The following is a 26,445-nucleotide window of genomic DNA, read 5'->3' as shown; positions in this document are numbered from 1 at the left end:
CTCAGAAAAAATGAGCTATTTAATTTGATGTTATTGTCAAAGTCTTCAAGAAATGAAGACTTTTACATGCACAAACTCATCAATACCCCTCATTCATTCATAGAAAACAAATCGCCCAAACGGACAGAAACACTGCATCAATGTTCTGATCGCTGGCTGCGAGAAGACAACACCTCATTCCTATTCTCGCAGAAAAAAAGTTCCACTATTCAAATGTGCCATTTTAAGTTGTCGCAGTTGAAACAGGTGAGTCATAAAGCTCGACTGTGCCAGGAGTCCCACTCTGCAGTCTGCAGGAAGCCTGTGATATGATGGTGGGCGGCTGTCACACAATCACTTATTAATGGGGAGATTTGCCTCACTGCAGCAAAGTTTCTCTGGGTGACAGTGTGTTTCTTTGAGACAGCTTTTGCAGAAACTGCAGCAACTGAAAAATTAGAAACTGTTCAAGCTGCAGTTTAGCTCAGTAATCTGGGTCCTCTCCTCTCACAGTAATGATTAAATTCAATACAAATGAGCCAATTTCTAATATAAAGAAAATCCGGTCAATTGTACGCTAATTATACTCGGATGCTTTCTCTTACACCTGAACATTTTTAACCACGCGTTGTTGCTAATACATTGATTTACAAGGAGCTGGTTGCTGGGGGAGAACTTTCGATTTATTTACGCATTTATTCCGGAGCTATTTCTGACTGTGTGGCAAAAAATAGCATGACCTTTTTCATTCAGCGATGTGTCATCGCTGGACCATCACAGGATAAAAATAACAACATGGTGTCTTGGCATTAGGCACACCAGTGCACCCAGGCAACCTGTTTCTTCTGCTGCCAAGGACATAAAGATGTTAGATATTGACGATTAAAAAAAAAAAAAGCACAAAAAAATATCGTAAAATTTTAAATTCTAATCAACAGATTTTATCTGTTTAAAATCATCTTGTTTTACAGACTTTGCTCTGACTGAGTGGGCTGTGAGAACATGTTGCATTATGGGGCGGCCTAGCCTCTTGGTGTTTTCACATGTTTGCTGGAAGAAAGGTGAAACCGAGCAAGAAGTAAAATTTTCCTCCATGTCGGTGCGTTTCTCTCCACTAGCTTTAAGACAACAGCCTCAACAGTTTGCTAAGATAAAGCTTCTGTGGAAAATGTGAATTAACGAAGGGGAAACACGTGTAAAAGTGAGTGTGACTTCACAAAGGTCATTTGAAACTAAACCTGTTTGACTTGCACTCACATAAAGTTTGACTTACAGAAGGTTTGACATTGATAATTTTGTGTAGACTGGTTCTCAACTGATCAAAATACAAAAATATTGGATTGTTGTACAAATACCGCTGATGAGACTGGGAAACTTTAGCATTGGCTACCGTGTCTTTTTGATTTTTGTGGTAACCCTCGCAAATGAATCTATTCCTGCTGCTACAAACAGATTTAAAAGTAGTTGTACTTTAGGCTAATATTATTTTATTAATCAAAGAAGGGAAAAAATGTCTTTGCTTTGGAAATGTTGTAGCTAGCTCCTGTAGCCTCCCAGTGCAGTAGATTTGGCACAGAGACGGTTAGCTAATGACAGAGAATGTTATGCTAGCAGTGAAGAACATGTTTAACACTCTTCAGCATCTACAACAAACAACATTAACATTTGTAGGTAAGTTTTCAAGCCTAGTTCTTATTTGCACCTCCACTTGCTGGAGGATGTTCTGAAGAGCTTTTGTATGAGTGAATTTCTCCATTGTGAGATCAATAAAGTCTGATCTAATCTAATCTAATACACAGTGTGCCAGTTAGCTAGTTTAGCTCATTGCTAGCTAGCCTACAAAATGCCATTAGTGCATTTATATCCCAGTGGATATTTGTTTGCTAGCTTGTTCAACAATCCTGTACTTCAAGATAAGATGAAGATATAAACATAATGTTTGCTTCATGCCACTGGTGTTATTTGTGTTTTTGACTGGTGGCACTCAGTTAGCCTTCTTTCACACAGACAGAATGCTAATGTTTATAGCTTTATGCAAATAAGTCAAACATTTAATGTTTTGATTGGCTGCAGGCAAATAAGTTCAACATCTAGGTGGATAGGTAACCAATGGCAAACCAGCTGCCTGTAGCACTGGTACTACTACTACATTTGGATATTTAAAGAAGCATTTAAAGGTCCAGTATGTAGGATTTAGTGGCATCTAGCGGTGAGGTTGCAGATTGCAACCAACTGAATACTCCCCCTCCACTTGCAAGTGTGCACGAGAAGCTAAGGTGGCTGTGAAACTTGCTAAAAACACAAACGTCTCTCTCGCGAGCCAGTGTTTGGTTTGTTCATTCTGGGATATTGTAGAAATATGGCAGTGCAAAAAGAGCAGACCCTGTGGAAAAGGGCCCACTCACTGTAAATATATAGAGCTCATTCTAAACCTTATGGATGTTATGTTTCATTTATGCATTTATTTGATATGTTTGCAGATCTAATCAAAATCTAATCAACACATAATTATGCTATCATTATATCAGTAAGACCTTATAGATCTCCAGGGGGAAATTCACAAGCTCACTAACAGCAACATTAATGTACTAATGCAGCAGTCCGTATAATTAAATAATGTAATACACATTATTCTGGACTAGACCATTCTGCATAATTAATACATGTACTCTTTGTACATTAAGTATATTTTGATGCTAATTCTCTTGTACGCCTCCTTAAGTAAGATTTTGAATGCAGGACTTTTACTTGTAACAGAGCATTTCTACACTGTTGTAGTACTTTTGCTGATTACCTCCACCACCTCTGGTTATTTGTGAGGTTGCTTGGCACCAATGGAGGCCACCGTTCACTGTTTTTTCACGGAGCACCCGGCACCGGTCCTGGTGCAGAGGGACCCACTGCTGTGTCCCTGCTGCAGGTCTGTTCACGGGAAAGCCCGGTCGGTAGTGGCGGAGGGGCACAACGTGACCTGACAACAAGGAACCTCCGGGAAAACCGTCAGTCCTAAACTATGTGCAGAGGAGAGGGTGGGTGGGGGTCCGTCAGAGGGGTTTAGGACACACGACACGCCCTGCGGCTCCGCACTGCTCGACCAGGAAGGAGTCTCAATACGATCCTACCGCGAGAGGACGAGGAGGAGGAGGAGGCGCAGCTCCCCAGTACGAATCGACGCAAGGGTGAAGTTCCGGCTTCTGTGTCAGCACGAGGAGTCAGCGGCGCTGCGGCGGTAGCGCGTCCGTCGCGCCCCCCCTCGCTGCCCGGAGAGGACCCCCTCATGGCTGAGAGGCGGAGACGGGACCCCCGTTGACGTCAGTGGGCCTGTCTGTTTCCTGCAATAGAAAGTGAGCGAGAAGGTGAAGGGAGAAAACACAGAGCTGTACCCCCTCCTCTTTACACGTAAAGGTGTGTTACAACCCTGCACCTGTGAGTATTAATAAATTAACTTAGAGTGCGCTTGATTTGTGCATCCCCGCGTTTTTCCAGCCCGAGCCGGAGCGGGTGTCTGTCAGTGTGATACAGGTCGCCGTCGGTAGCTGCAGCCTGCGAGGGTCGGACATGCTTTTATCGCTGTGTGTCGCTCGTCCGGTTTCAGCCCGTCGTGAACTTTGAGGGGTTTCCACAGTTCGAGCGGGTGGGCGCAGGTGTGTCGGCCGTATTTTTGGCGCAGTGTCTCCTGCGTGGACTTGTGCAGCAAACCGTGCTCAGAGGACGCAACTTGAGCTCTCCGGCGCTTCTCGGCGCAGCGCTCTTTGTTGCTCTTTTGCACCGTAGGTAAGCCAGAAGCTATTTCTGTCACCTCGACTGTGTTCGTGTGTTCACTGTCTTCGCTTGCGGCGTGACAAGCGTGCATGTGTGGAGGCTGAAGGTTTGGTTTTGTTGGATAAGGGGGAAGTGTCCCGCCTGAGCGCTGTTGCGGAGACGGTGAGGGGTTTTCCCTGGCTCCTCCCTCACTTACAGGGCGTTCACGTGTTGCAACAGGCACAAAATACGCTATTCCCATGCATTGTTTTTGCTGACTAAATTCCATTTAAATCCTGCTATTTCTTTCCTCCTGCAGCGTTTGTCATGATTGCACCCCATTAACCAGGCGCCCATCTCTCCTGCAACCTGCACAGATATATACATACATGAAGCATCATGCTATGTTTATATTTTCTGATATTTAAGCTTGTTAATTATGTCAACACTCTCAGACACCGCCAATGCGTGACTCTGCGTGCATTTCCTCTCTTGCACACAATCCTCCGGTTGATCCTCAGGTGTGAACGGAAACATCACTCATTAGTCACCTGCAAGTTGCCTTTCAGCCTGACGCGGTGAGGACATTACAGCGCAGCTTGAATCACTGGTATGTTTGTTTTTCTCTTGCCAGTATCAGGGTGTTTCCTTACATATCTGTGCACACACAAACACACACGCGCGCACGCATGCACGCACGCAGAGACGCGCAGGCAGGCTGGCAGACGGACTGACAGACACGCCAGAGGAAATGTGCCCGTCTCCCTCCTCCGCCTCATCATCCGCGACGTCGAACCTGCACCGAAACAAAACTGTGCACCCCCGCGGGATCCAGGTGAGCCGCTCGTCGCGTTTCTGTCGCGCGACCTGGACGTGTTTTTATGCGACCTGGTGCAGGCGCCGTGCACACAGCGAGTCCATACCGAAATCCACCGTGAGATGATGTCATTGCTCTAGCGCCACATGTACCAACTGTATGGAGAAAAAAAATCATCATCCAGTTGTAGTAAGTGTTATGTAATATTGGTGAGGGGGGAACAAAGGCTGATTCCTGAAGCTCTGCTGCCTTCTGCAATGCTCTGACAGGGATTGAGGTGTTGTGGGGACATGATGGAGGTGATGCAAGGGCAAGACAGATAAAAAAATGATTTAAATTAGATATTTATTTATGATTTTCTGTTTTTTTTTCCTATGCAGAGGTGAGCTTCTGCAGTTGTTTATTCATATCAGGCAGCTCACAAAAGCTTTTGCAGCTCTGTGGGTTTGACATCTCTGTAACATTTAACTTGAACACCCACCCTTCTGCCTCACGTTGTTTCAGCAAACCAGAATTTGCATGAAACCCGTATTAAGCCTCTGATCTTTCGTTGTGTTAAAGGGCATCGAAAGCGATCAGATCAAACATTTCCACTGCGAAGGTCTGCTCAGCGGCTTCGGCGTTCTGACTTTCTGCAGTGATCTAACTTCAGCAGGGGAGATGGCTCTGATAATAACCTCTGTGTGGCCACCCAGCTGCCCTGAGCGCTCACCACCGGCACACAGGACCTGATTGTTTGCATCGTTCGTCATCCGTGCTGACATTCGTCAAAGTGAAGAGCGCGCGCTGACATGTCAATCAGATGTTTCCCATAAACAGCAGCGGATCCTCCACCTATCTGGCTTTCTGGCTTAGATCAGAGTGGCAGATAGCAGCTGCTGCAGAGGTTGTATTGATATGGGGAGAACATATTCACACCTCCTCCCACTGACGGCAGACAGTAGCCCGAGCCGCACTGCACAGTATTTCAGAGCAGCTCAGAGAGGAGAGGCCTGAGATGAGAAGTCTGGCCGGGGCACCTGTTCGAGGAATAAGCTCAATCAGTGACCCAGTCCTGGACTCGGGCTGCTCGAGTCCGCTCTGCAAGGCCAGCGCAGCTCCTCATTGATCTTGTGTGAGTTCACCTTTAGCCGACTCTGACTCCATTTATGTGCGTGTGTTTTCTGTAGATGTACCCAGACTGCGGCTCCGGAGTCGACTCTTCTCGAGGTCCTGCGCCTGAATCCACTTTCCCCAAGATGCTCCTGTGAACTGAGGCGGAAAGATGCCGCGGACCAAGCAGAACAACCCGAAAAACTTAAAAGGTGAGTTCCCGCGTCCGGGCTGTGCTGTGCATTTCCTGTCAGCTGGTGGGTTTGGGTGTCAGTTGAAAGAGGAACTGCTCAGTTGTCTCTTCTGACCACAAAACAATTATATCACTACATACTGTCGGCATGAGATGTGTTGTTTGGCTTGAAATAGGATGATTATTTCCTTCCTTCGTGTCCTGAAATACGATTAAATGGAGTTTGTGTGAGAGCAGGTGGTCTCCATCATAGCGGTGGGGGATATTGCCTTAAAAAGATGTCATGATATTGCACGGCCTTTTGTGGAATCATGATCAATGCTGAAAAATGCGAATGTGACTTTTGTTGGAACCACTTGGCAGTTTGTCTTTTAGACCTCAGATCATCATCGCTGTCCAGTGAAAAGCATTGTTTAATTTGGTGGTTTTGAATCTTTCACATAAGATGCTTTGATGGATTGAGGAGGAATTCAGCGACGTGTTGCTCCTTCCTCTGCGTTTTCTTGCACCTGCCTGGTTGTAGATCTTTTTACAGCGTAACCAGACTATTTCTACCTAAATGGCTCTTTGTGTTGGACTCAACCAGTGTTGCCAGTTTGGATCATTCCCTCCCATTTCTTTTATTTGATTAAGTGTTTAAAATAGTTAAATTTGGATCATTTCCTGGATTCAAAGTCTTTATGTTGAGTTGACTGACAAATGATGACTGTATTTTCTCTTTAATTCAACATTATCTAAAGCCTTGGTGGAGACTCTCCGCTCTACAGTGTGCTTTCCTCTTTGTTACTTAACATGGATGTTCCATGGTGCAGAATGATGTATGTGCAGAGTTTGACACTTGAACCTAATCTTTTAACCTAAATCTTAACCTAATCTTGAGTGAATTGTGGTTCAATATGCAGCAGATAGAGACTTTTGAACAGTGTTGGCATTTTCATAGAAACTGGATTTTGCAGCGAGAGAGAAGTGGATGTAACTGAACCTTTCTTTGTGGAAAAATCATATCAGACAGAAATTATTATTCCAAGCAAAGTAAGTGTGAGAGTGTCGTGCGGATGTGGATCTTAACTATAGTGAGGGTTCTGGGTTGAGGTTGCAGCAGTATGAGGTTTTCATGGAGCGATAACCGTCTCAGAAAATATCACAGTATGATAGTATTACACAGAATAGCAGTAGTAATAATAGCAGCACCTTTCATTAAAGGAATTATTATTCTGTCAGTTATTATTATTGTTAATATTATTATAATGAGTTAAGGAATGAAAGCAGAAGTTGTTTTATTTTGGTGGAACAAAAGCTTTACGATAATTTCAAGAACCCGAGAGACGTGAAACTTGATAGAAACTTGAAATATATATCTTTTAATAACACGACTGTGATAGGATTCAATACCAAAGATAAGCAGCTGTTCACAGTATGAGAGCCGTCAATTTTCATACCCCTGGTACACCACGAGGCTGCTGTCCTGCTGGGTTTGCCTGAACTCAAAGCTTTCTGATAGACCGGAGGCCTCTGATTGCTTGTTACACTCATATTCAGCCACAGAACACATCAGAGGGCCAAGATGAAGGCACAGTTAAAATACAGTTTAATTTCATGCATGTGTGAGTGAATATGACCATTTGATGAGAAGTGGGTGGGTTCAAGGCTCTAATCAAGCTGCTTGGTGTCGCTGGAGCAAACACACGTATGAAATGATGACACAAATACATCAGTAAGTCACAGAATTGCTAAATCATATCAGGACAAATAATCTAAAGAGTCATTAAACATGTGTCTGTAACTCACAGCAGAGTCTGTGACTGCATTGTTTGTTTTTGTCTCATCGGAGGCGACAGTTTTGTCTCGTCTGCTGTGACCAGCGTGTTAAATGAAGACGTATTTATTCAGTATTTGGTGTGCAGAAAAGTGTCGCCACGAGCGAGGAAGCAGCCGTTTGTGAGGTGAGTCTTCAGGGATCCTTGTGCAGCTGAAAACGGGCTATAAGCAGAACGCGTTGGTGATGGGGGCCGACACATCGATGCTGCAGCAGCTCTTCATGCTAATGCAGAACACCAATTGGCTTGAGGGATTGCGTGTTATGTTGAGAAGTGACAGATTTACGTGTCAACAGACGTTTGCAGTTCACAGATCTACGAATTTGCAGCGTTACATGCTGGGTGTGAAAATGTGCATCACTGCCATTCCCCAGCAGTCGATCCACACGGCAGATTTCCTCATGTCTCTGAGCAGCGAGCCGGCCAGCCAGTCCCTCTGTTTATTTGTCCTATAAACACTTCTTGTGCGCTTCTTTTTTCATTGAGCTTATTTGGCCAAACAACATAAATAATTAAGTTTTCGAACAGTACATTACATCGCCCAACAGAGGACGGTAGAAACGGCGGCCAAATGATAGTTGATTCTATTTTTAAAGGTGGCTGTTCCCTTGTTTCTCTCTGCAATAGACTGCAGCTGCTGCAGTGTTTGGGGGATTTCTCCGACTTGATGGTTAAAGATCTGGACTTGAACAGAGTGTAATTGACAGTAACTTGATTGGGATGGAAGATTCGTATTTCAGGGGTGGGGGGGGGCACATTTATACGATGAGTAAAAATGTGTTATGACTCAGATTTGAAGCCTGAACTCTCAACAATAACAAACTGTACATTAGTAGTAGTCACGTTGTTTATTCAGTGTAATAAATGAACGTCCAATGAACAACTAATATCAGTAAACAGCTGCTATTTGTAACTGCAGACAGTTTACAGCCATGGACAGATTATGAGAAAATGGCCCCCCCACCCCTCGAACAGAGGAGCACGACACCCAGACTGAAAGAGACACACATCAACCATGTTTATAGTTGGTCTCTGTGTGTTCATTTTGTGTCGTTTTGTGGTTGTTTTGCATCTCTTTGTAGTCGTTTTGTGTCTCTTTGTAGTCGTTTTGTGTCTCTTTGTGGTTGTCTTGTGTCTTCTTGAAGCCATCTTGTGTCCCTTTGTGGTTGTTTTGCATCTCTTTGTGGTTGTTTTGTGTCTCCTTGAAGCCATCTTTTGTCCCTTTGTTGGTTTGCATCTCTTTGTAGTTGTTTTCTGGTTGTTTTGTGTCTCTTTGAAGCCATTTTGTGTCCCTTTGTGGTTGTTTTGCATCAATTTGTAGTTGTTTTTTGTCCCCTTGTGGTCACCCGTCTGCCCTCTGAATTTAAGACATCACAGTCTTTTAAATCAGATAAAAAAATTGAATTCAAAGGCCACAGACGCAGAAGTGGTTTCTTATTTTTTCCCTGAACACAGTGTAGTGTCTTTGAGGTGTTCACAAGCTCGATGCAGCCTGCCGTCTCCAGTTCTGGTGAAATTTCTCAGCACGCTGTTGGAGTACCCAGTTCACTTCCTCATCATCTGATAACTTGTTGAGACGTTTGTTTGGCTTCTTGTTTTGCCTTTTGACCCAGTTCATCACCCCTCCTCGCGGGCCTGCACTCAAGGCTTTTCCTTCATCAGACAGGAAATGATAATTGCGTGACATGCTATCACATGCTCAAACTCTGCTTTGGAGAATGTCTTTTCCTGGGAACTCAAAGGGCCCTCCTCATACTTTGTGCCCTCGAGCCATCACATAATGATGCTTAATGTCCAAGACTAGCCTTAAAAACTCTCAGCTTGGTGCTAAATGAGCCTTTAACACAGTATTTTCTCTGCTTAATGACGTAGCAGTAATTAATCTTAGCACAGTTATAAACACGATAGCTCTTCTCGAGTCCGTTCTGCCTCAGAGGTTTGGCAGCGATCTGACTCTGGTACAAAGGAAACCACACCAGCATTGTCCCTGCCGGTCTTCAGGGGACACAAAGAACGACTCGTTTTATTGACACCATCTGAACTCGGCTGCTCCGCTGACATCTGTCAGGTGAATTTAATGCCTTTGGATGGTACGAGTCAAAGCTGGCTCTCAGTGAAGCTTCAGTCTGAGCTGTAGACAAAACTTTACATGAGCCATGGGAAGATGTTATCGTCACTTGTTTTCACAGTGAATATTTTGACTTCTTGAATATAATTTAGGTTTATTTAAACCATAATTTAAAAAAAAAAACGAAGTTTGAACTTAATTTAACGCAAAAGTAAACACCCTTTTGTCAATACTTATAATCAAATACTGTCCAATAAAACGTCCCTGCAATAAATCTTAACCGTAAAAGCTTGTAATGATCGGCTTCTGTTGGCATCGTGCCTTTAATTCCCTACAGTAAAACAAACTATGGCAGGTTCTCAGTCCTTCAGGCTGATGTTACTGGTCATGTTGTATTTGACATTTTTTTTCTTTTCTGTTTTACTTGACCACATGCCTTTGACCCGCAGCTCAAAGAGATGTGTTCAAATGTCTTGTTTTGTCTGACCAACGGTCCAAAACTCAAGATATTCAGTTCATTATCATATGTGACAAAGAAAAGCAGCAAATCTGCATAATTGAACAGCTGGAAGAAGAATGTCTGGGGTTATTGCTTGAAAAATTTTATAAATATTAAACAATGATCAAAGTTACTGATTAAATGTCCATTGTTTAACTTGTCAATTAATTTATTAATCATTTAAACTCTGTATTTCTTAAATCGCATTTTGCACTATTTTAAACCAGGTGTTTATTTAACGGTAAGATTTTATGTGCAAGAAGTGAAGGCAATATTTGAAACTGGGCCGAGTGATAGCTCTGTATCAATATCATGATATTTCCATGTACATATAGCAAATATGTGCAATTTCAGACAATAATCAAACTTTTTTTCGAAACAATAAAGCATTACATGACCACCAACGGTCTAATTCTGTTAATTTTTAATCACAAATTGCCTGGAAATATTAACTTCAATAACAGATGATTCACTCATCACAATATGATCCTGCTGGAAGCTGATAAATCATAATATTGCTTTATTAATAAGAAAGACCTTTAGAAAGACCTGGACTGTTGACTCAATGTGAAACTGCAGAAATGAGCAAAAGATGAGCAGATCAATGCAAACGTCAGATAGGAAGGAACTTTGAGTTTGGTTTTTGATGAACCTTTGGGCCACTTTAGGATCTCTATCCGAATCACAACAAACCATCACACACTGTAAACAGAGGAACGAAAGGAATCATCTGCTGTTTTAAGCTGCGTACTTGTTTTTTTTCTGATCCCTTATTGCTCTTCTGGGACGGAAAGAAAGGAAACCAGCTCACAGGCGCTCAGTGAATCATTCACCCTCGAGGGACAGTCGTCAGATTCATTCAGAAAACTTCTCGAAAGAAAGGTGACATGCAGAAATGGTGCTCGGTTCAACTCAAGTCTTAATTTTGTGAACTTTAAACTTCATTTTTGCAGCAAACACTGATGATTTCTAACGCTGCCTCGTGCTCGTCAGTGTATGGTCGATGTGCTGCTGTGTGCGTGTGTCGTCAGGAAAGATCCTATGACGCAGTTTGTGGGCAACAATGCAGGAAGTTCGGAACTCCTGTCCCCCCTCCTTTGAGTCTCTGTTTACTTTTGTCGAGCAGCTGGTCTCCAAGCAGCTCTGCAGGGATACACAGTGGTTTCCTCTCTCTCTGTGGACATCAGCAGAAATACACATAATACTCACTGCTGCCAGGCAAATGGCAAAGTAATGAAATATTAGTTTCTTCATGTGTACAAAACAAACTGTAAAAGCAAAGAAAAATTAGTGTATTCAGACGATAACGGTGTAATTTCCACCTGTTAGACTTTCTGCATCATGAGTGTTTCTCAGTGAGGAGCATTTACTGTCTGTCTGTGCACAGAATGGTTAAAAACAAGCTCCTGCACTTTAAAGCAGTAAAAACAAGAATAATAATGATCTAATGATATATAATAGTGCTCACAGGGGACATTTTTCTGCATTGACTTCTTAATGCTGCATTTTCCTGATTATAAGTATGCACTTTTACTGCATTGTAATATTAGTACTTAAGTAAAGGATCTGAATACTGAAGTAAACAAACGCCACGTGCTCATTAAGACCATGAGATGTAATTGAAAGCTGCTAGTAAGGGGACCTTGAGTTAAGATGCTGACAAAATACATCAGCTTACAAAGTGTTTCACCGCCTTTTTTTCCCCCAGAGAGCAAAAATCACATTTTGTTTTCAATATAAATTACGCCTGTAAATATAAATGTCAGCCGCACATTTTCAAGCTGCACAGTTTTAGCTTGTATTCACATGATATTATTGGTCTGCGAGGTTGAAATATAGAAAAAAATGGTGTTTGTCTTGTTAAAGACAATCTAAAAAATCATAAAACAGCTGGAAAAGTGGAGCTGAGACGACGTCAAGTGCTCAATCTTGCAACACAGTGTAACGACAGCTTTTAAATACAGTGATTTACTCCAGCAATTAAAGTTTGTAAGCCTCAGAATTGACGGTAATGTATTGAAAATAGCCGGAGGTGACTCTTGATGACATAATACTTAACTGTTATTCCTAAAAGTCTGCAGCTGTGGATCTTTAAAGCATTTGTTTCCATCGATGAGAGAGTGAAAAAGTCCTGAATCGTTCATGTTTCTGTGCCATACAGGACCAGCAGTACTGACAGAAAGGTCGCAGATATTTAGGATCTTTTTACTTTTAGACACCAGGAGCTAGAAATACTTTATTAAGAAAGAAACTTAACATCACTAAGCAAAACACAGGAGGTTAAAACATCAATACTCAGTAATTGTGAATAAAATGCTACTCATGCTATCTATATTATTGGCATCTGTTATGTACAAGTGAAGCATTAATGAAGCATGATCCAAGAACTTTGGTTTAAAACTTTGAAAATGAACTGGAATTATCAACAGGATGTGAAAAAATACCAGTTTTGACATTTTGTCAAAGACTGAAGTTACCATGCTAACTAGTTAGCCCACGGCTGTCCTGTCTTGTAATACCACTTTGTACCTCAAGAGGTGATAGCGAGTCACTGTAGCGTCCAGACTCAGTCCAACATCACCAACATGGCTTTCCTGCCAGGTCTGGCTGTTGGCACCCTGGAGCTGAACCCGCTGTATCCCCCGCTCAGGCCTCCGGAGGCGGGCGCTGACTGATGCCTGACCCCGCCAGTGCTCCAAGCCTCAGTCCCAGCTAATAGGGCCGCTAGCTGTACAGCTAACTGACCTTACTAGTGAACAGCAGCTACAGCTGGCAGCAGTTAGCCATTACTTTAGCTTAGCTTTCTGGTGATATGCTGCACATGTGTTTGGAGTATGAATTCAACAGGTGCCCAATTCTTACATAATGTTGCTTTAAAAAAACAACATAAAATGCTAAGATGAAGTTGAGACAGAGAAAAGTGACAAATACAGTGAGGAGACATAGAAAGCTCCTATGATGATTAAGGATAAATTAAATACAAAAACTGTACTTTAATTATTTAAATTCCACCTGATTTGGACAATTTACTCTTTTATCATGATTGGTAGTAATTTACCAGGATCTAAAGTGTTTTTAACATTTTTAAACAATGCAGTAAATGAACACTTTCACCTCTGCTTCAGATTCAAATGAAGCCACTGTTGTGCAGCACACTGTAGGATGTGTGGCCTAGTTAGCTGCAACGGAAAAATGTGACCCGACATTAAAACCCACTGATTTTGAAATGAGTGCAGTTTATTAACCTTTCTGACAACGTGCACAGAGCTGCGTTCACTCGCTCTCGTCAGTGTTTTCATCCAGACGGCCTTCGGTGGCTATGTGACGTCTGTGTGGCGTTTGGTTTTTCTCTCGCGCTCCTCGAAGTGCCCCTGAAAATGCCCAGACTTGTTAGCAGCACCAGTGTTTATAGAACTGACTCTGCATTCCTCTTGTCTTGTAAAAGGCTCCTCACACCAGAGCCCAACAGGTCTGGTCTCCTGCTTCAGCAGAGAACATGCTGCGTGATAAATGGTGAACAACTGCGGTGAAAAGGGGGAACATTTAACAAGGTGGAAAATGTTTACCCAGAAAAGCCGATGAGTTTCTCATCCCTTCAGCATCCTTCACGGTGCTGACAAGGATGTTTATGCACAGAAATGAAGTTTGCGTATTTTATTACATTAACCCGTCGGCCTGCTAATGCTTAGAAGTGTAATTTGCAAGCGATGTTGGATTCATTATGTTAAAAGCAGCTGCAAATTTGTTTTCATGAGCCAGAATTGAAAGGATAAGGACAGTTCAGATTTCTGTCTGTCAGCTCATGTTGTTTTTCACCGCCTCAGTAATTTGCAGCAAACTGACAGCAACAGTTTCCAGTTAATGATCAACTGTGCATCTGACCGTGGGTAAATATGCAGGGTCAGAATGAACTGCAGCAGCAACCTGCACTATTCAGGTACAGGCTAACCCAGATGGCCGACGCCGGACACACGTCTGTTGCTTTAAAGCTGCAGCGTGAGTCGGCCTCTCAGCCCTCGATTTGAGGACGACTGAGCTTCATTACTCAAGTATTGTACTTGAGTACAGAGCTGAAGTACTTGAGTCCTTCTGTTTTCTGCCACTTCATGCTTCACTCCACTGCAACAGGGACAAAGATTTCATTTTTTACTACTTTTTAAGACTTTATTGCTCCGCAGGAAGTATATAAAGTAATATGTGTAAGATCTATATAAATGAATTAAAATCATGGCCCTGCATCAGCTGCAACATTAAAGTGTTGTTCATACATTAATGCACCAACAATCATTTTCTAATAATATACATTATTCTGCAATGGGCCACTCTGTATAATGAGTACTTGTACTTGAAGTAAACTTTGATGCTGATACTTTTTGTGTTTTTACTTATCTAGCGTTTTAACTGACTCACTTGTAACAGAGCATTTCTGCACTGTGGTATCATTACTTTCACTTTATGAACAGATCAGAGTATCTCCTCTTCCACTGGCTAACTACCTTGCACTTTCCAAGTTTAAGCTAGTTAGCCTAGCATGCTAGCTTCTGTGTCTCCTAGCAACACCAGCCTTCAGATGTCTGTCAACTGTTGCCATGGAAAACGTCCACAAAGGGGGTTGAAACTTGGACACTCTTTGCACGGATGGTATTGTGCCTAATAGCTGCAGCATCATTCCAGTTTACGTAGGAAAAAAAGTGAGAGTTTGAGTTTAACGGTGCTGTCGGATAAGCTGTTCACGCTGAGCTTATGTAAAAGCCTTCGAGGTGCAGAGAAAGAGTTAACATCCTGGCCCCGGCCGATGGATTTTTACATGTTGTGTCATGCTCAGGCAGCCAAACCAGTGTTTCCGTACGGTCCCTTCAAATTACAGTGTGCGAACGCAGCGAGATTCACACAAAGGGAACTTCTCTCCCAGAGGCGGGAATAAACTGGGGTTTTAGCAACAGTAACTACAACAAGGCAGGCTGAAACTAGTTCAGGGATGTCTGTTTAACTCGGTGGTAACCTCAGAGAGCTTTCACTTTGACAGAGAGGCAGAGCTGCGACAGGGAGGGAGGAATTTTTATGGCCATACTTTGTGTGAATGAAACTGAATCTGGCGACTGCTCACTTTGCCATCCTGAAATGTGGGTTAATGTCTATTCCTTCTTTTTAATGGAGGAATAAAAGCGTATACTTTAGTCATTTTTCGCTGTGTGCTGGTTTTAATGGCGGGCACGTCGCCTCATGGTTCAGACATTGTGCGAAATACATTTTTGATGATGGAAAATGTGATTATCAGGGACCAGGGGCTGGTGCCCTTTTTCCATTTTGTGTGAACTCTTAATTGTGAGGTGCATCTCACAAATGGTGGTGTTTTTCGTCACCTTGGGCCTTCTGCTAAGTGAAGGGCGGTCGCTCTGTGACAAATCAGCCCTCAGGGTAACTACGCTGTGGTGGGGAAGAGAGGAACCTCCCTAACACCTGGAAACATCTGGTTTTGAGGAAACCAATTTGTGAGTTGGCGAGTTTGAGAGGATTTCAGACGGCAGCTTGTTTATGTAATTAGTTTATTTATTTATTTTTAGATTTGGGTTAAAGTTGTCACAAATTGGTTGTGAACCAAAATGCCAGTCAAATGTTCATAATGTGCTCTGTAAATTCACTAAAAAACAAAATAGTTAAGTAAGAATAAAAGAACTTTTTATTTAATGACTTACTTACATGCTGAAGGGACAGCACGCCTTGATTTGTTTTTCTAATGAATCTATTTTTATAACCGATTAATCGTTTAAGTAAAATTTCAAGCACCATCTGATGGTTCATCGTTCCCAAATGTGCTGCTTTTTTCCACCGAGCAGCACCGACCTTTCATTCCTGTTTTTCCTATTTTTTAGACATGTTTTGATCATTTTCAATATCTTTTTCCTCCATTGCGAGCTGACATTTGTCTCCCATGGTAACTGCTCTGTCTGTCTTTAAGTGTTGAACCTCATACAGAAGAGTCTGTTACTCCCACTGGGGCCCTTTAATTACTGCACTGGAAAGGTCAACCCAGTTATAAATGACTGTAACTGAGTGAATGATCAAAATTTTAATAACTCAATCAAAGAAAAGTCTAAATTCACTTCCAGCTGCTCGTTATGTCTAAAACGCAGAGATCACTTCATCATCACATGAACAAAGATATGATTTTAATTCTTCTTCTTCTGAGGAAGTCCCACTTCAGCTCCTCTTCCTCCCACCTCACCTAAAACCATTTGCCGTGTGCAGACTCTCAGTTTGAGTGTCTGTCACACTGTTGCCTGTTTATCAGACGTTGGTGACTAATACCACAGCTAACACCACCCGCCTGCTTGTGCGGAAAAAGGTCTTGCATGTGTGTGTTTCAGCTGTGTGTGTCTGTTTTTGGCGTGTTTCTTGCGTGTTTAAGTTGCGCGCCTTCTCGTCTGAGCTGCGAGCGTCGCTCTGTGGAGGCAGAGACGCATTTTCATTTGAGACGAAACGTTCTACAAATGATCATTAGCAGCCTGTGTGTGTGTGTGTGTGTTTGTGTATGTGACCGTAAGCTCACCACCAATTCAGCCAGTTACGTACGACCCCCTGAAGACAGATGACCCGACTGTTTACAGCCTCGTGTGTGTGTCCTCGGCTTCGTCTTGTGTTTGCGACAGGGACCGCTGCCCAATCAGTCAAATTATTGGGCTTAAACTTATCAAACCGAAGCGTTCGTGAAGGGCTCAGGCAGGTAGAGTTAAATTGGAGCTAACGAACAGTGACCTTCTACTTGTTAGGTGCGTGCGCACACACATGCACCTTTTCCCTCCACAGGTGAGCTTTTGTGGCCTGCGGAGCCACTTCCTGGAAACTTGGTTGAGCAGCATTGATGTTGGCAACTCGGAAAGGTGAGCGTCTGAGCGGGAATGATGAGGGGGGGGGGCAGGGTGGGGGCCGGCAGGATTTGCCTTTGCTGGCGTCAGCGCAGAGTCCCAGAATAGTGGAAGAAATTCTCCCTGCGGTGGCGACGCAGGACCGATGGCAGGCTGGATGTCACATTATTTGGAGACGTGCTCGTGACACGCTGAGGAGGCGGAGAGCTCATATACGCACTGAGGATATATGTCATCTGCAGAGAAATACCCCAACAAAACCTGCCTCTGTTAGACGGGGGCTGCTGCATCTCAGGGGGTCCGTTTTTACGATTGTGGGGAAAATGTGACGCAAGTTAAGCTGCTGCAGTTGGAGGTAAAAAAAAAAAATAAAATAAAAAAAAAGCTTTGGAAAAACTGCTTAAATTAAAAAAAAAAGAAGCAAACATCCACCAGCCGGAAAGCCTTAAAAGGGTTGTTGTGTGGGGGCGCTTTTCTGTGTGTGTGTGTGCAGCTGCATGTGTGTGTGTGTGTATTCAGAGCTGGCATTGCTTAATGGTTTGCACACGCAAAGCCCAATGTAGGGGTTGCCAGGGAAACAGAGCAGCATGAGTCTCGGTCTGCAGGTGCTGTTCCTTGTGTCCTACTGCTGGAACCTCCTACGAGTGTGGAGGGAGGGGAGCGAGGGGTGCAGAGATGAAAGAGGGCAGAAAAGCAGACCGGGGGAAAAAAAGCTGAGGGGGAACCGGGGGAAAAGAAGAGCCGACACACAAGTGTAAAAATGAAAATCTGGGAAATTACGACATTAAAGTGGAATAAATAGAGACGAAAGCCTGGTTACAGGCAGGCGGGGTTCAGACATGCACCTTGTTACAGTAACCTGATGGTAGAATAACATGTCAGTCTCAAGTCACCCGAGTCACTCAAGTCAGTCAAGAGTCTTGTGCGTCCTTGTGGCTGTTTTCATCATTAGCTGTGTGCTATTAGCTCCTTTAGCTGTCAGCTCTTTTAGCCAGACACAACACAGGACTCTGCCGCCCGCCAGCTGCTAACAGCTAACATCTAACTCTCCGTCTGCTGATTTCGACACGGGCAGCTATTTTGATAACCGATTAATTAAAAGATGTCAAACATTCTGTTGCTGCTTTTCTTCATCTTATATTTTGGACTTTTGGTTGAATAAACCAAACCGTTTGAAAAAATGAACTGCCCCTCTGCAAAGTTTTTTCCACAATTTCCTGACATTTCATTGACTAAATGATCATTTGTGAAAATAATCGGTAGGTTAGTTGCTAATTAGAATAATCTTTGCAGCCCCAGTAGCGCTACTAGGACGAAAGAGGTAAAAACTCAAACCACTGTAATAATCTGAGCAGCACCTCTTCTCTATATTTATCAATTTGTGTTATTTATGCTTCAAATCGCACTTTGCAGCATTTTGCTGTTTTCGATACACCGGACTTTCCCACCTCAACCAAACCTAAAAGCTTTTTACGATATATATTTTTTTAATTTCCTGCCTGGATTTTTTTTATGCACTAACTGGAGAGGAACACCCCGGTGAAGCTGCAAAGGAACATTCATGTAAAAGACATCTGAATGACAGGAAGCAATGCCTGAAAAGGGCTGAGGTCGAGCACTTTATCCAAAGTCACACTTAGGCTGTCAGAGGAAGTTTAGAGGGAAAAAAGAGGAAGTCACTCCAAAAGGAGGGGATGCAACGATGCTGAAAACGGGCGGAGGGCGCTCCGTAACGGTCGCTCATTGTGTGTGGATGTCAGCTCTGATCTGGTGGGGAAAGCCGCTTTTGAGTGACAAGCCCGGAGGTACATTCATACATTCCTCCACTCCGCTGTGAATCTCCCGCTCTGCTCGTCATCCTTCTTCCAGTCTGGCCCAGTCAGATCATGCATTGATTCATGAGGTCGCTCATAAGAGCTGCTGACTCTGACTTCCCTTATATATGTGCATGAACACTGCTATTAGTATTAATGGGAGCAGTTTGCTGCAGCGACATAATAGTTCATAATTAATTCAATGTTGGCGTTTTAATTCTGCTCGCGGCATCTGGGACGTTGACCCTGATGTGTTTTCTTCAGTGATTACACATATTATGCTGAATTTAGGATCGTAAATTACTTTGAAGTGTCAGTTTGTCAGTCGAGTCAGCCTTCAGGAGACCTCGTCCTTGACGCGAAGCGACAGGTCGTCTGCTGCTGCGCCCACCAGATGTTGAGGTGGAGGAGAGGGCAGGTGGGCAGATGGGTGAGAAGGCAGAGGTTAGCTGTGCGGTTTCCTTAAGGTCAGGCCGTGGGCTGTATTTATCAACACTGACACTCGCTGTTTCTCTGCTGCGTGGGACGTCTGCCATCATCGCTGCAGCACACCGGCCAATCACAGCGCAGCTGCGTGGCTCTCAGTCACATGCATCAGGCGGGGGAATGACTAACTCCGAGGCCTCGCGGGAACGGAGGCTGGTGCTGCGCTAACAGGCGACAAACTGAAGCGACCCCCCCTCCTCCTCCACAACACGTTCAAGAGACGTGTCAGTTTGTTTTCTTTCAAATGTACACACAGAAATCCTCTGCTCCATTTCAGATCATCCCGTCGCCAAAGCATTTATTTTGTCACCCCTCCTAAACACTTAGTGGTGTGTGGAGGATGAAGAAGCTCAGAGGGGACATTTTAAGAAGGCGGTGCATTCAGCAGCACAACGAGCAATCTGAAATGATTAGAGAAGATTGCAGCGGGTCTTTTGCGGTGTTCAGTGAAGGATGTTCTGTGTTTGTTGATGCAGCACTGCTGAGACAATAGTTTCTGATGTGGGTGCTACGAAAACATCATGTCTGCGTTTACTGAAAAACAACAAGGCTAGCTGTTCCCCCTGCTTTCAGTATGTATGCTAAGCTAAGATAGCTATGTTGTGACTCCAGATTCAGATTTTTTGAGTAAGTCTGCTTTTTAAATGGCATTAAGCAGCTTTGGGATGGACTGAATAAGTGGCTGCATCACGTTCACTGACATCGACAACTGCTTTGTCAAAAAAACAAATAATGACACAAAGATGCCAGAATTATTGTATTTCAGAGCAAACTATCGTACGTTCAGGTCCAGACTGCAATGAGCTTCAACCACGGGTCAGTGATTATGATGCCGCTACAGGACACTCTGTATATCCCAGCATGTAAGTAAATAAGTTAGAAGTGTCGCATCGTTGTCCTATAAACCAAACAAAACTTGAGCCTTCATTAATTTTATCATTCCTGATTGTATTATTTATTTTATTAATTTAGTTTTATTGATCGGTTCATTTTTTTTGTCTCTAAAATGTTAGAAAATACAAAAACAAATGCATGTTTTTGCCCAAAACTCAAATATAATCAATGTACAATGTTATAAAACTGAGAGGAGCAGCAAATCCTCACATTTGAGAACCTGGAACCGGTTAATGTTTGACCATTTTTGCTTGATAAATAACTTGATCAGTAATGATAAAACAACTGAGTAATTGATTAATCAACAACAATGCAACACCTTTTTTTCCATTTAACAAAATAAGCAAAAATTTCTCAAGTGTGAAATAACACATCAGTTGTACAAGAACCCAAAAAAAATCCAGCCTAAAACCGGCAACATCTGATGAACTTCAGGTTTCAGCGAGCAGTCAGCAGAACGCAGGACGCTGAATAAAGGAGCTGAAAGCCATATAACTCCAGACTGTGGCTGTTTTACAGGACTCAGCAGACCCTTCGCATGTCAGCAAACAAGTTCCCTCTGAGGGGCCTCTTAAAAAAAAAAAAAAAACAGGGGCCTCCGCCTCGTATCATGAAGCCTGTTCATTCATAAACTCGCTCTTTGTTTGGATTCTTTCCTCGCTGCTTGTGTAGGCTAGTTGCCATCAGGAAATATGTTGTTTCGTCTGTGCGGTTTGTGTGTTTGTCAGGTATTGACTGGGCGAGGATGCGGAGGAGGAGTTCGAGGAAGTGAGTGTTGTATGCCCTGAAGTGTCTGTCAGTGTCAGGGGGAAGGGGAGTGGTGGGGTGAGGAGGGAACAGGGGGGGGTCGTCCTTGGCTGCCCAGACCCAGTGGACTCCAGCGGGTCGATGGTGAAAGATTGAAAACCCCCAAACAGCGTGTGAGTCATCAGGAAGGTTGAGCGGGGTCACAGAGGTCGGGTCAATATTTTAAAGCCGCAGACACAGTTGATGGTCAGCGCTGTATGTAAACATCAGACATATTTAGAGCGAGGTCGTGAGGTCGTAGCAGGAGTGCAGGCAGCAGTGACAGGTGGCAGGCAGGTGTGAGAAGGTGATGCATTGTCAAAGCAAACCTGTCTCACACAAGTTGTTTATGTACAACTAATTCACAAAAGCAAATTACTTTGAAGGAAACATGGTGCTTGATATCATAATGTTGTTAATTAATGTAGCTGGCAAGTTGCAAGAATGTTGATACTGAACGTATCAGCAAAATGTTCACTGGCAAAGTATTTCATTTTGTTTTCTGCCAAAACATCCGATCCCAATACAGTTTCCTCTCATAGTGAAAACAGCATTATCAAACCATTTGATGCTCACGTTTAGCCACTGACTGAACTTGGTTAGGGTTGGGGAGATTGTGAAAATTAAAAATGCATGAAAATTAAAAATGCATGATAAAACTGAGCCTAACAAAAATCGAATGACTAAAATTCAATTTACAACTAAATCGGCTAAATCTCTGATTAGCACATGATGGATTGTGGTGCAGGAGTTTCAGGCAGAACCATCACACGGGTAGCTACTGATAGCTCGACAGAAGCCACAGTAGCGACTGTTAGCTGCAGTTGCTAGCTACAGTAGCCAGAGTCGCTACTGATAGCTACAGGGGCTGCAGCAGCTGCTGTAGTGGCAGTGGCTATGGCAGCTAGCAGTTACTTGCTACAGAAGCTACGGCTAGTCTGATACTTAAACAGATCCTCAAAGTCTTAAATGAAACTCGGTGAACCCTGCAGGAATGATGGGAAACTCGTGCTCCCCTCAGCGGGGTCAGGCGGTCACGTCGTGCCTCCCTTCAAGCGATCGCGACACGCCGGCTATCGGGTCAGTTGACCATAGTAATTGCGTTTTTTTTTTTTTTTTTTAATGGAAAAAGCCACTCAGCCATGCAGCAACAGTGCAGTGTTTCTGCAGGCACAGGACAAAGATAAATGCCTCCGAAAAAGACTGGAGGAGAGGGTGCAGAGCAAAATGAAAAGGGGGCAAAGCAGGATGTCGAGGATGGGGAAGGAGGAGGTGGCACAGTGCCAGAGTTAAGGGTGTGAAAGAGAGCGTGAAAGGGAGGGAGAATGATGCCAGGTTACGAGAACGATAGGGACAAATGTAAAGAGGGTTAATAGGAAGGCTGTGAAAATATGTGTATGAGGTGGGACGAGGAGGAGGAGGAGGAGGAGGAAGGGGTGCCTGCCTGCTGGCAAAGCTTCATCCTCTTGCATAACACGGGCCATCTCTTCCTTTAGCCGCTGTTGCCATGGGGAGAGATGTTGGGAGGGGGAGTTTCTGAGCTCCCGCTGCCTCGTGGGTGGGAGAGACTCGGGGGAACTCTGAGCTGCGACGATCCCCGACTTCCCTCCTCTAAGTGAGCTCGCTGGGGAAGAGCTGGAGAAGGGGGGGTGGGGGTGACTTAAAAATCCTCTGCTTGTATTTTTAGACCTCGCATCTTGGACGATTTCAGTCCCAGCGCTGAGCAAAGCTGCCGGCCACCCCCAAACAAAATTTGAAATTGAAAATCAGGAAGCGGCTGCCTTGTGAAACTGTGAGAGAGAGACAGAAGTTGTGTGTGGGAACCTGCAGGGCGTCGATGTGTGACTCAGTCTCGGGTTCAGGTGTGCCTTGTAAAATGAAATCCAGGCGTTGTTTATAACCACGATTTTATCGTCAGTGTTCACAGCGTGAGTAACAGTGAGTCTGAGCAGTGTGTGCAGGTGTTGCTAAAGCCCAGTCAGTGTGTGTGTGTGTGTGTGTGTGTGTGTTTATCAGCACAACCACATCCAGCCAGTGAGCGATGAAGTAAACATGCATCCTACCTGTCGTGCTGATATGAATCGTTGATTAATTGGTGAGACTGTCGACAGTCTGAGTCAGAAGAGAAGATCAAATGTGCTCTCATGTCCGTGAGTGTAAGGCTACAGACAGGAGGTGATTAGCTTAGCATAAGGACTGGAAATAAGGGCTAGCCTGGTTCTGAAGTTCAAAAATCTGCCAGCACCACTAAACCTCACTAATGAATTAATAGTCTCCTTTATTTCATTCTAACAAACACAGACATGCCACATTTTCCAGCATCGGTTGCACTGCATTGTATGAGGTTACAAATAGAAAATAGCTCACAGCTAATTTGCTGATTCATTTCTAAAGTAATATTTAAACCCTCCAGGGTCTTAGTCGTGAGCATTTGCTGCATTTCTTCGTCTCATGTGACAGCAAACTGAAAATCTTTGTGCAACAAGCAGTTTGAAGACTTATTTCACTGTTTTGTTAAGTTTAAAAGCCTAAAGATTAATTGAGAAAATAATCTGCAGATTGTAAAAATAAAAATCTTAAAAAAAAAAAAAGAGTCACGACTTGGATTCATACTCAGCCGCCTCTTGCCCGTGTGTCGATGTGGAGGTGGTCTTGAAGTCCAAGTTAACCCTGTGCAGCACGTCACACACCTTCATTAGCCCCGCGTGTGTCCGCGACGCTCGGCTGCTCGCCCTGGATTAATGCACAGAACGGATAGATGAGTATTTATAGCCTCTGCGGGGGTGTGGGAGGTTGTACGCCACAAGTAGGTTAGCTGCTAATCTGATGTTGACAGTGTGTATGTGAGCGAGTTGCAGAGGAGTTCGAGACCTGTGCTGCTTCAGAGCCTCCATCCTGCTTTGTTTTGCTTTTTTACAGAAAGAGAGAGCGCTGCCGCTCGGCTCGGGGAAGTCAGCGCTCAGGCAGGCAGGGAGGGCTTTCCCTGATTTAGAGAAGGGTTTTAAAAGAAAAAAAAAAAGGAAGACGGAGAGGGAGGAGAAGAGAGGAGAGGAGAGGAGGGGGGAGAAGGAACACAAAGGCAGGCGGGGAGGAGGAAGAAGCGTGGTGGCCACACTGACAGACAGAAGAGAAAGCAGCAGAAGTGAGAAGTGAAAGCTCGGCACAGGCGCTCAGCTGTGTGTTGGTGTGTGAGGACGGACAGACGGCGGCCAGACGCTCGGCTCTCTGCTCTGCCGACGCACCTCGCGTCCCCCCTTTCCTCCTGTCGGGAGGCTCGGGAATGTCAGCGGTCATTGGCCGGGAAAGCGTCTGTCTGGGTCGGGAATGTCAGGTGTTCCCCTGTAAGCGCCTGAGTCCCGGAGGAACTGCGGCGGCTGCTCTCTGAGAAAGTGGCGACTTTCTTGGGCGCACTTCTCCCTCCTGACAGGTACTGTGCAGAGCGGCGAGAGCTCGTCTTTGTGCCGATCGCTTCGTGCAGGCTTCTGTTTCACCTCTGTTTCTGTTTCTGTCTTTATCTTTTTCCTCTTTCATTTCCTCTTATATCATTACATCATATCTTATTTCTGGTGAAGTTGCCCTCCCTCGCTGTGCTTAGCGTTTCTTCATGGGGGCTGTGATGGAAAAAAAATCATTTAAATTGATCAGGATTTGCCATTTTTCCACTTATTTTTAGGGCTGAAACTAGTTTCATAAGCAATCAATCTGCCAGTTATAATTAATGGTAATTATGGTCTATAAAGTGAGAAAATGGTGACTGTCCCTCCAGTCTCTTACAGCTAAAGGTGACGTCTTCAGAAGCAGCAGTTCAAACCCTAAAAATACTCAGTTTGCTTGCTCACACACAGATACACATTCCAGTATTTGGTTCACTACATTGCAAGATGATTGAATTTTCTGGAAATCCACTAATCGATTAATCGCTTGCAGTTTGAGTTCAGCAAAGAAAAGCTAAATGTCATGAAGTTCTCGAGTTACTGAAGAGTTTTTCATCATTAAAATATCTTTCCACGCCAGCCAGCGCCCGTCCATCGTCTTTCTTACTCGCACCTCCTCTGAGGAACAGCAGTGTTGGTCCAGGGGTTAACATCTGCGACGGCTCGTTAACCCCCCCCACCAAGCGCTAACGCTCCAGCGCTCGTCCGCGGCGGCGTGCTGGCCCTCCTCGTCCCCGTCCAGCAGCCGCTGACGTACGACATGAGCGAGAGGACCGGATAAGCCTGAGCTGCAGGTGTTATGCAACAGTTCGGTCCAGAGATAGAGCAGAGCTGAACTTACGACACTCCTGACTTCTTCTTCCACACACCATGAGATCACCACGCTCGCTCAGCCCCCCCCCCTCCATGTAAGAATAGATGTACCTGTTATTATTATTACAGAGGAGAAACACAGAGGTCAGTTACTAGTGCTGCTAATGCACTTGAGACGCTTTATTTGCAAACATCCTTTTCTTAATTGCTTTTCGTTTGTCTTTTCTGCTGTAATTTCATTACGCTCTTTTAAATGCGTCATCTTATTAGCACTGCTGGAAACATCCACCTCGGTAGCGGCCTCAGGTAATCCGTTCGGTGTTGCAGGATTTCCTGTTTGCGTTTTCCATTCACCTGCATCTTCACTTTGCACTCAGAGAAACCCGGGCGGAAACGCCAGTCATCTGAAGAGCTCAAGTGGAAAAGCTGATGTATCAATAAAAACAGAGGTGCAATGGAAACAGACTTAACAAACACACCCTGACACACATGAAGCTTCGACATGCACTGAACAAACCAAAGAGCCAGAGACTGAAAGGTTCAAATTAATGCATGAAACAAACATGGATGCCATTACCCATCATGTTTTCCGTCGTTTGAGGTTTGAATGGCGCTCATTTAATAACGTCATCTTGTTGCGCCCTCTTCTTCTGCGGTGGTTTAATGATACTTCACTGGCAATTTAGCGCCACCAGCTGTTTATCTCAATAAACTACCTCCCAGTATTCACGCGGCAGCAGTGGATGGAAACATTTGGACTTTTGGTCGTAAACTTAAACTAGGAAATTGCAACTGTTTTGAAAGTTGATTAATCATTTAAGTCATCTTTTTTCAAGCACAATGCCCCAGCTTCTTAAATGTGACACTTTGCTGCTTTTATTATTGTAAATCTTTGTCTTTTGGACTCTTAGTTAAACAAAACAAGACATTTGAGGAGGAGGTCTTGGGCTCTGGTGGGTGTTTTTCAGTTTTCTGATGTTTTATTGGCCAATTGATTAATCTCTAACAAAAATTATGGCTAGTTGCAGCTCTAATTGGGACTGGCGCTGTCATTTTTGTGCTCTGATAGATGCCTGAACCTGTGAGGTTTTATAAGACATGTTGGTTACCATGTTTTTAAACTGACGTGATAACGGAGGAGAGGGG

The 26,445-nt window shown here is 44.0% G+C and overlaps 1 protein-coding gene across 2 annotated transcripts in view; it reads left to right on the top strand.

Annotated features, from left to right (window-relative positions):
• Positions 1-3,343: 3,343 nt before the first annotated feature.
• Positions 3,344-26,445, top strand: part of hivep1 (HIVEP zinc finger 1) — a 53,040-nt gene continuing 29,938 nt past the window's right edge. The window contains exons 1-2 of one of the 2 annotated variants that reach the window (XM_041954996.1): positions 3,344-3,405; positions 5,707-5,841. In XM_041954996.1, coding sequence (XP_041810930.1) covers positions 5,802-5,841 — 40 coding nt within the window. In that variant the 5' untranslated portion in view covers positions 3,344-3,405; positions 5,707-5,801. The remainder of the gene's footprint in view (positions 3,406-5,706; positions 5,842-26,445) is intronic. The other variant, XM_041954994.1, reaches the window with a different exon arrangement.

The sequence above is a fragment of the Chelmon rostratus genome, chromosome 16 (assembly GCF_017976325.1).
Source record: "Chelmon rostratus isolate fCheRos1 chromosome 16, fCheRos1.pri, whole genome shotgun sequence".
NCBI classification, from domain to species: Eukaryota; Metazoa; Chordata; class Actinopteri; order Chaetodontiformes; family Chaetodontidae; genus Chelmon; species Chelmon rostratus.
Note: the sequence above shows the minus strand (reverse complement) of the source record. Positions and strands in the feature narration are given on the sequence as shown.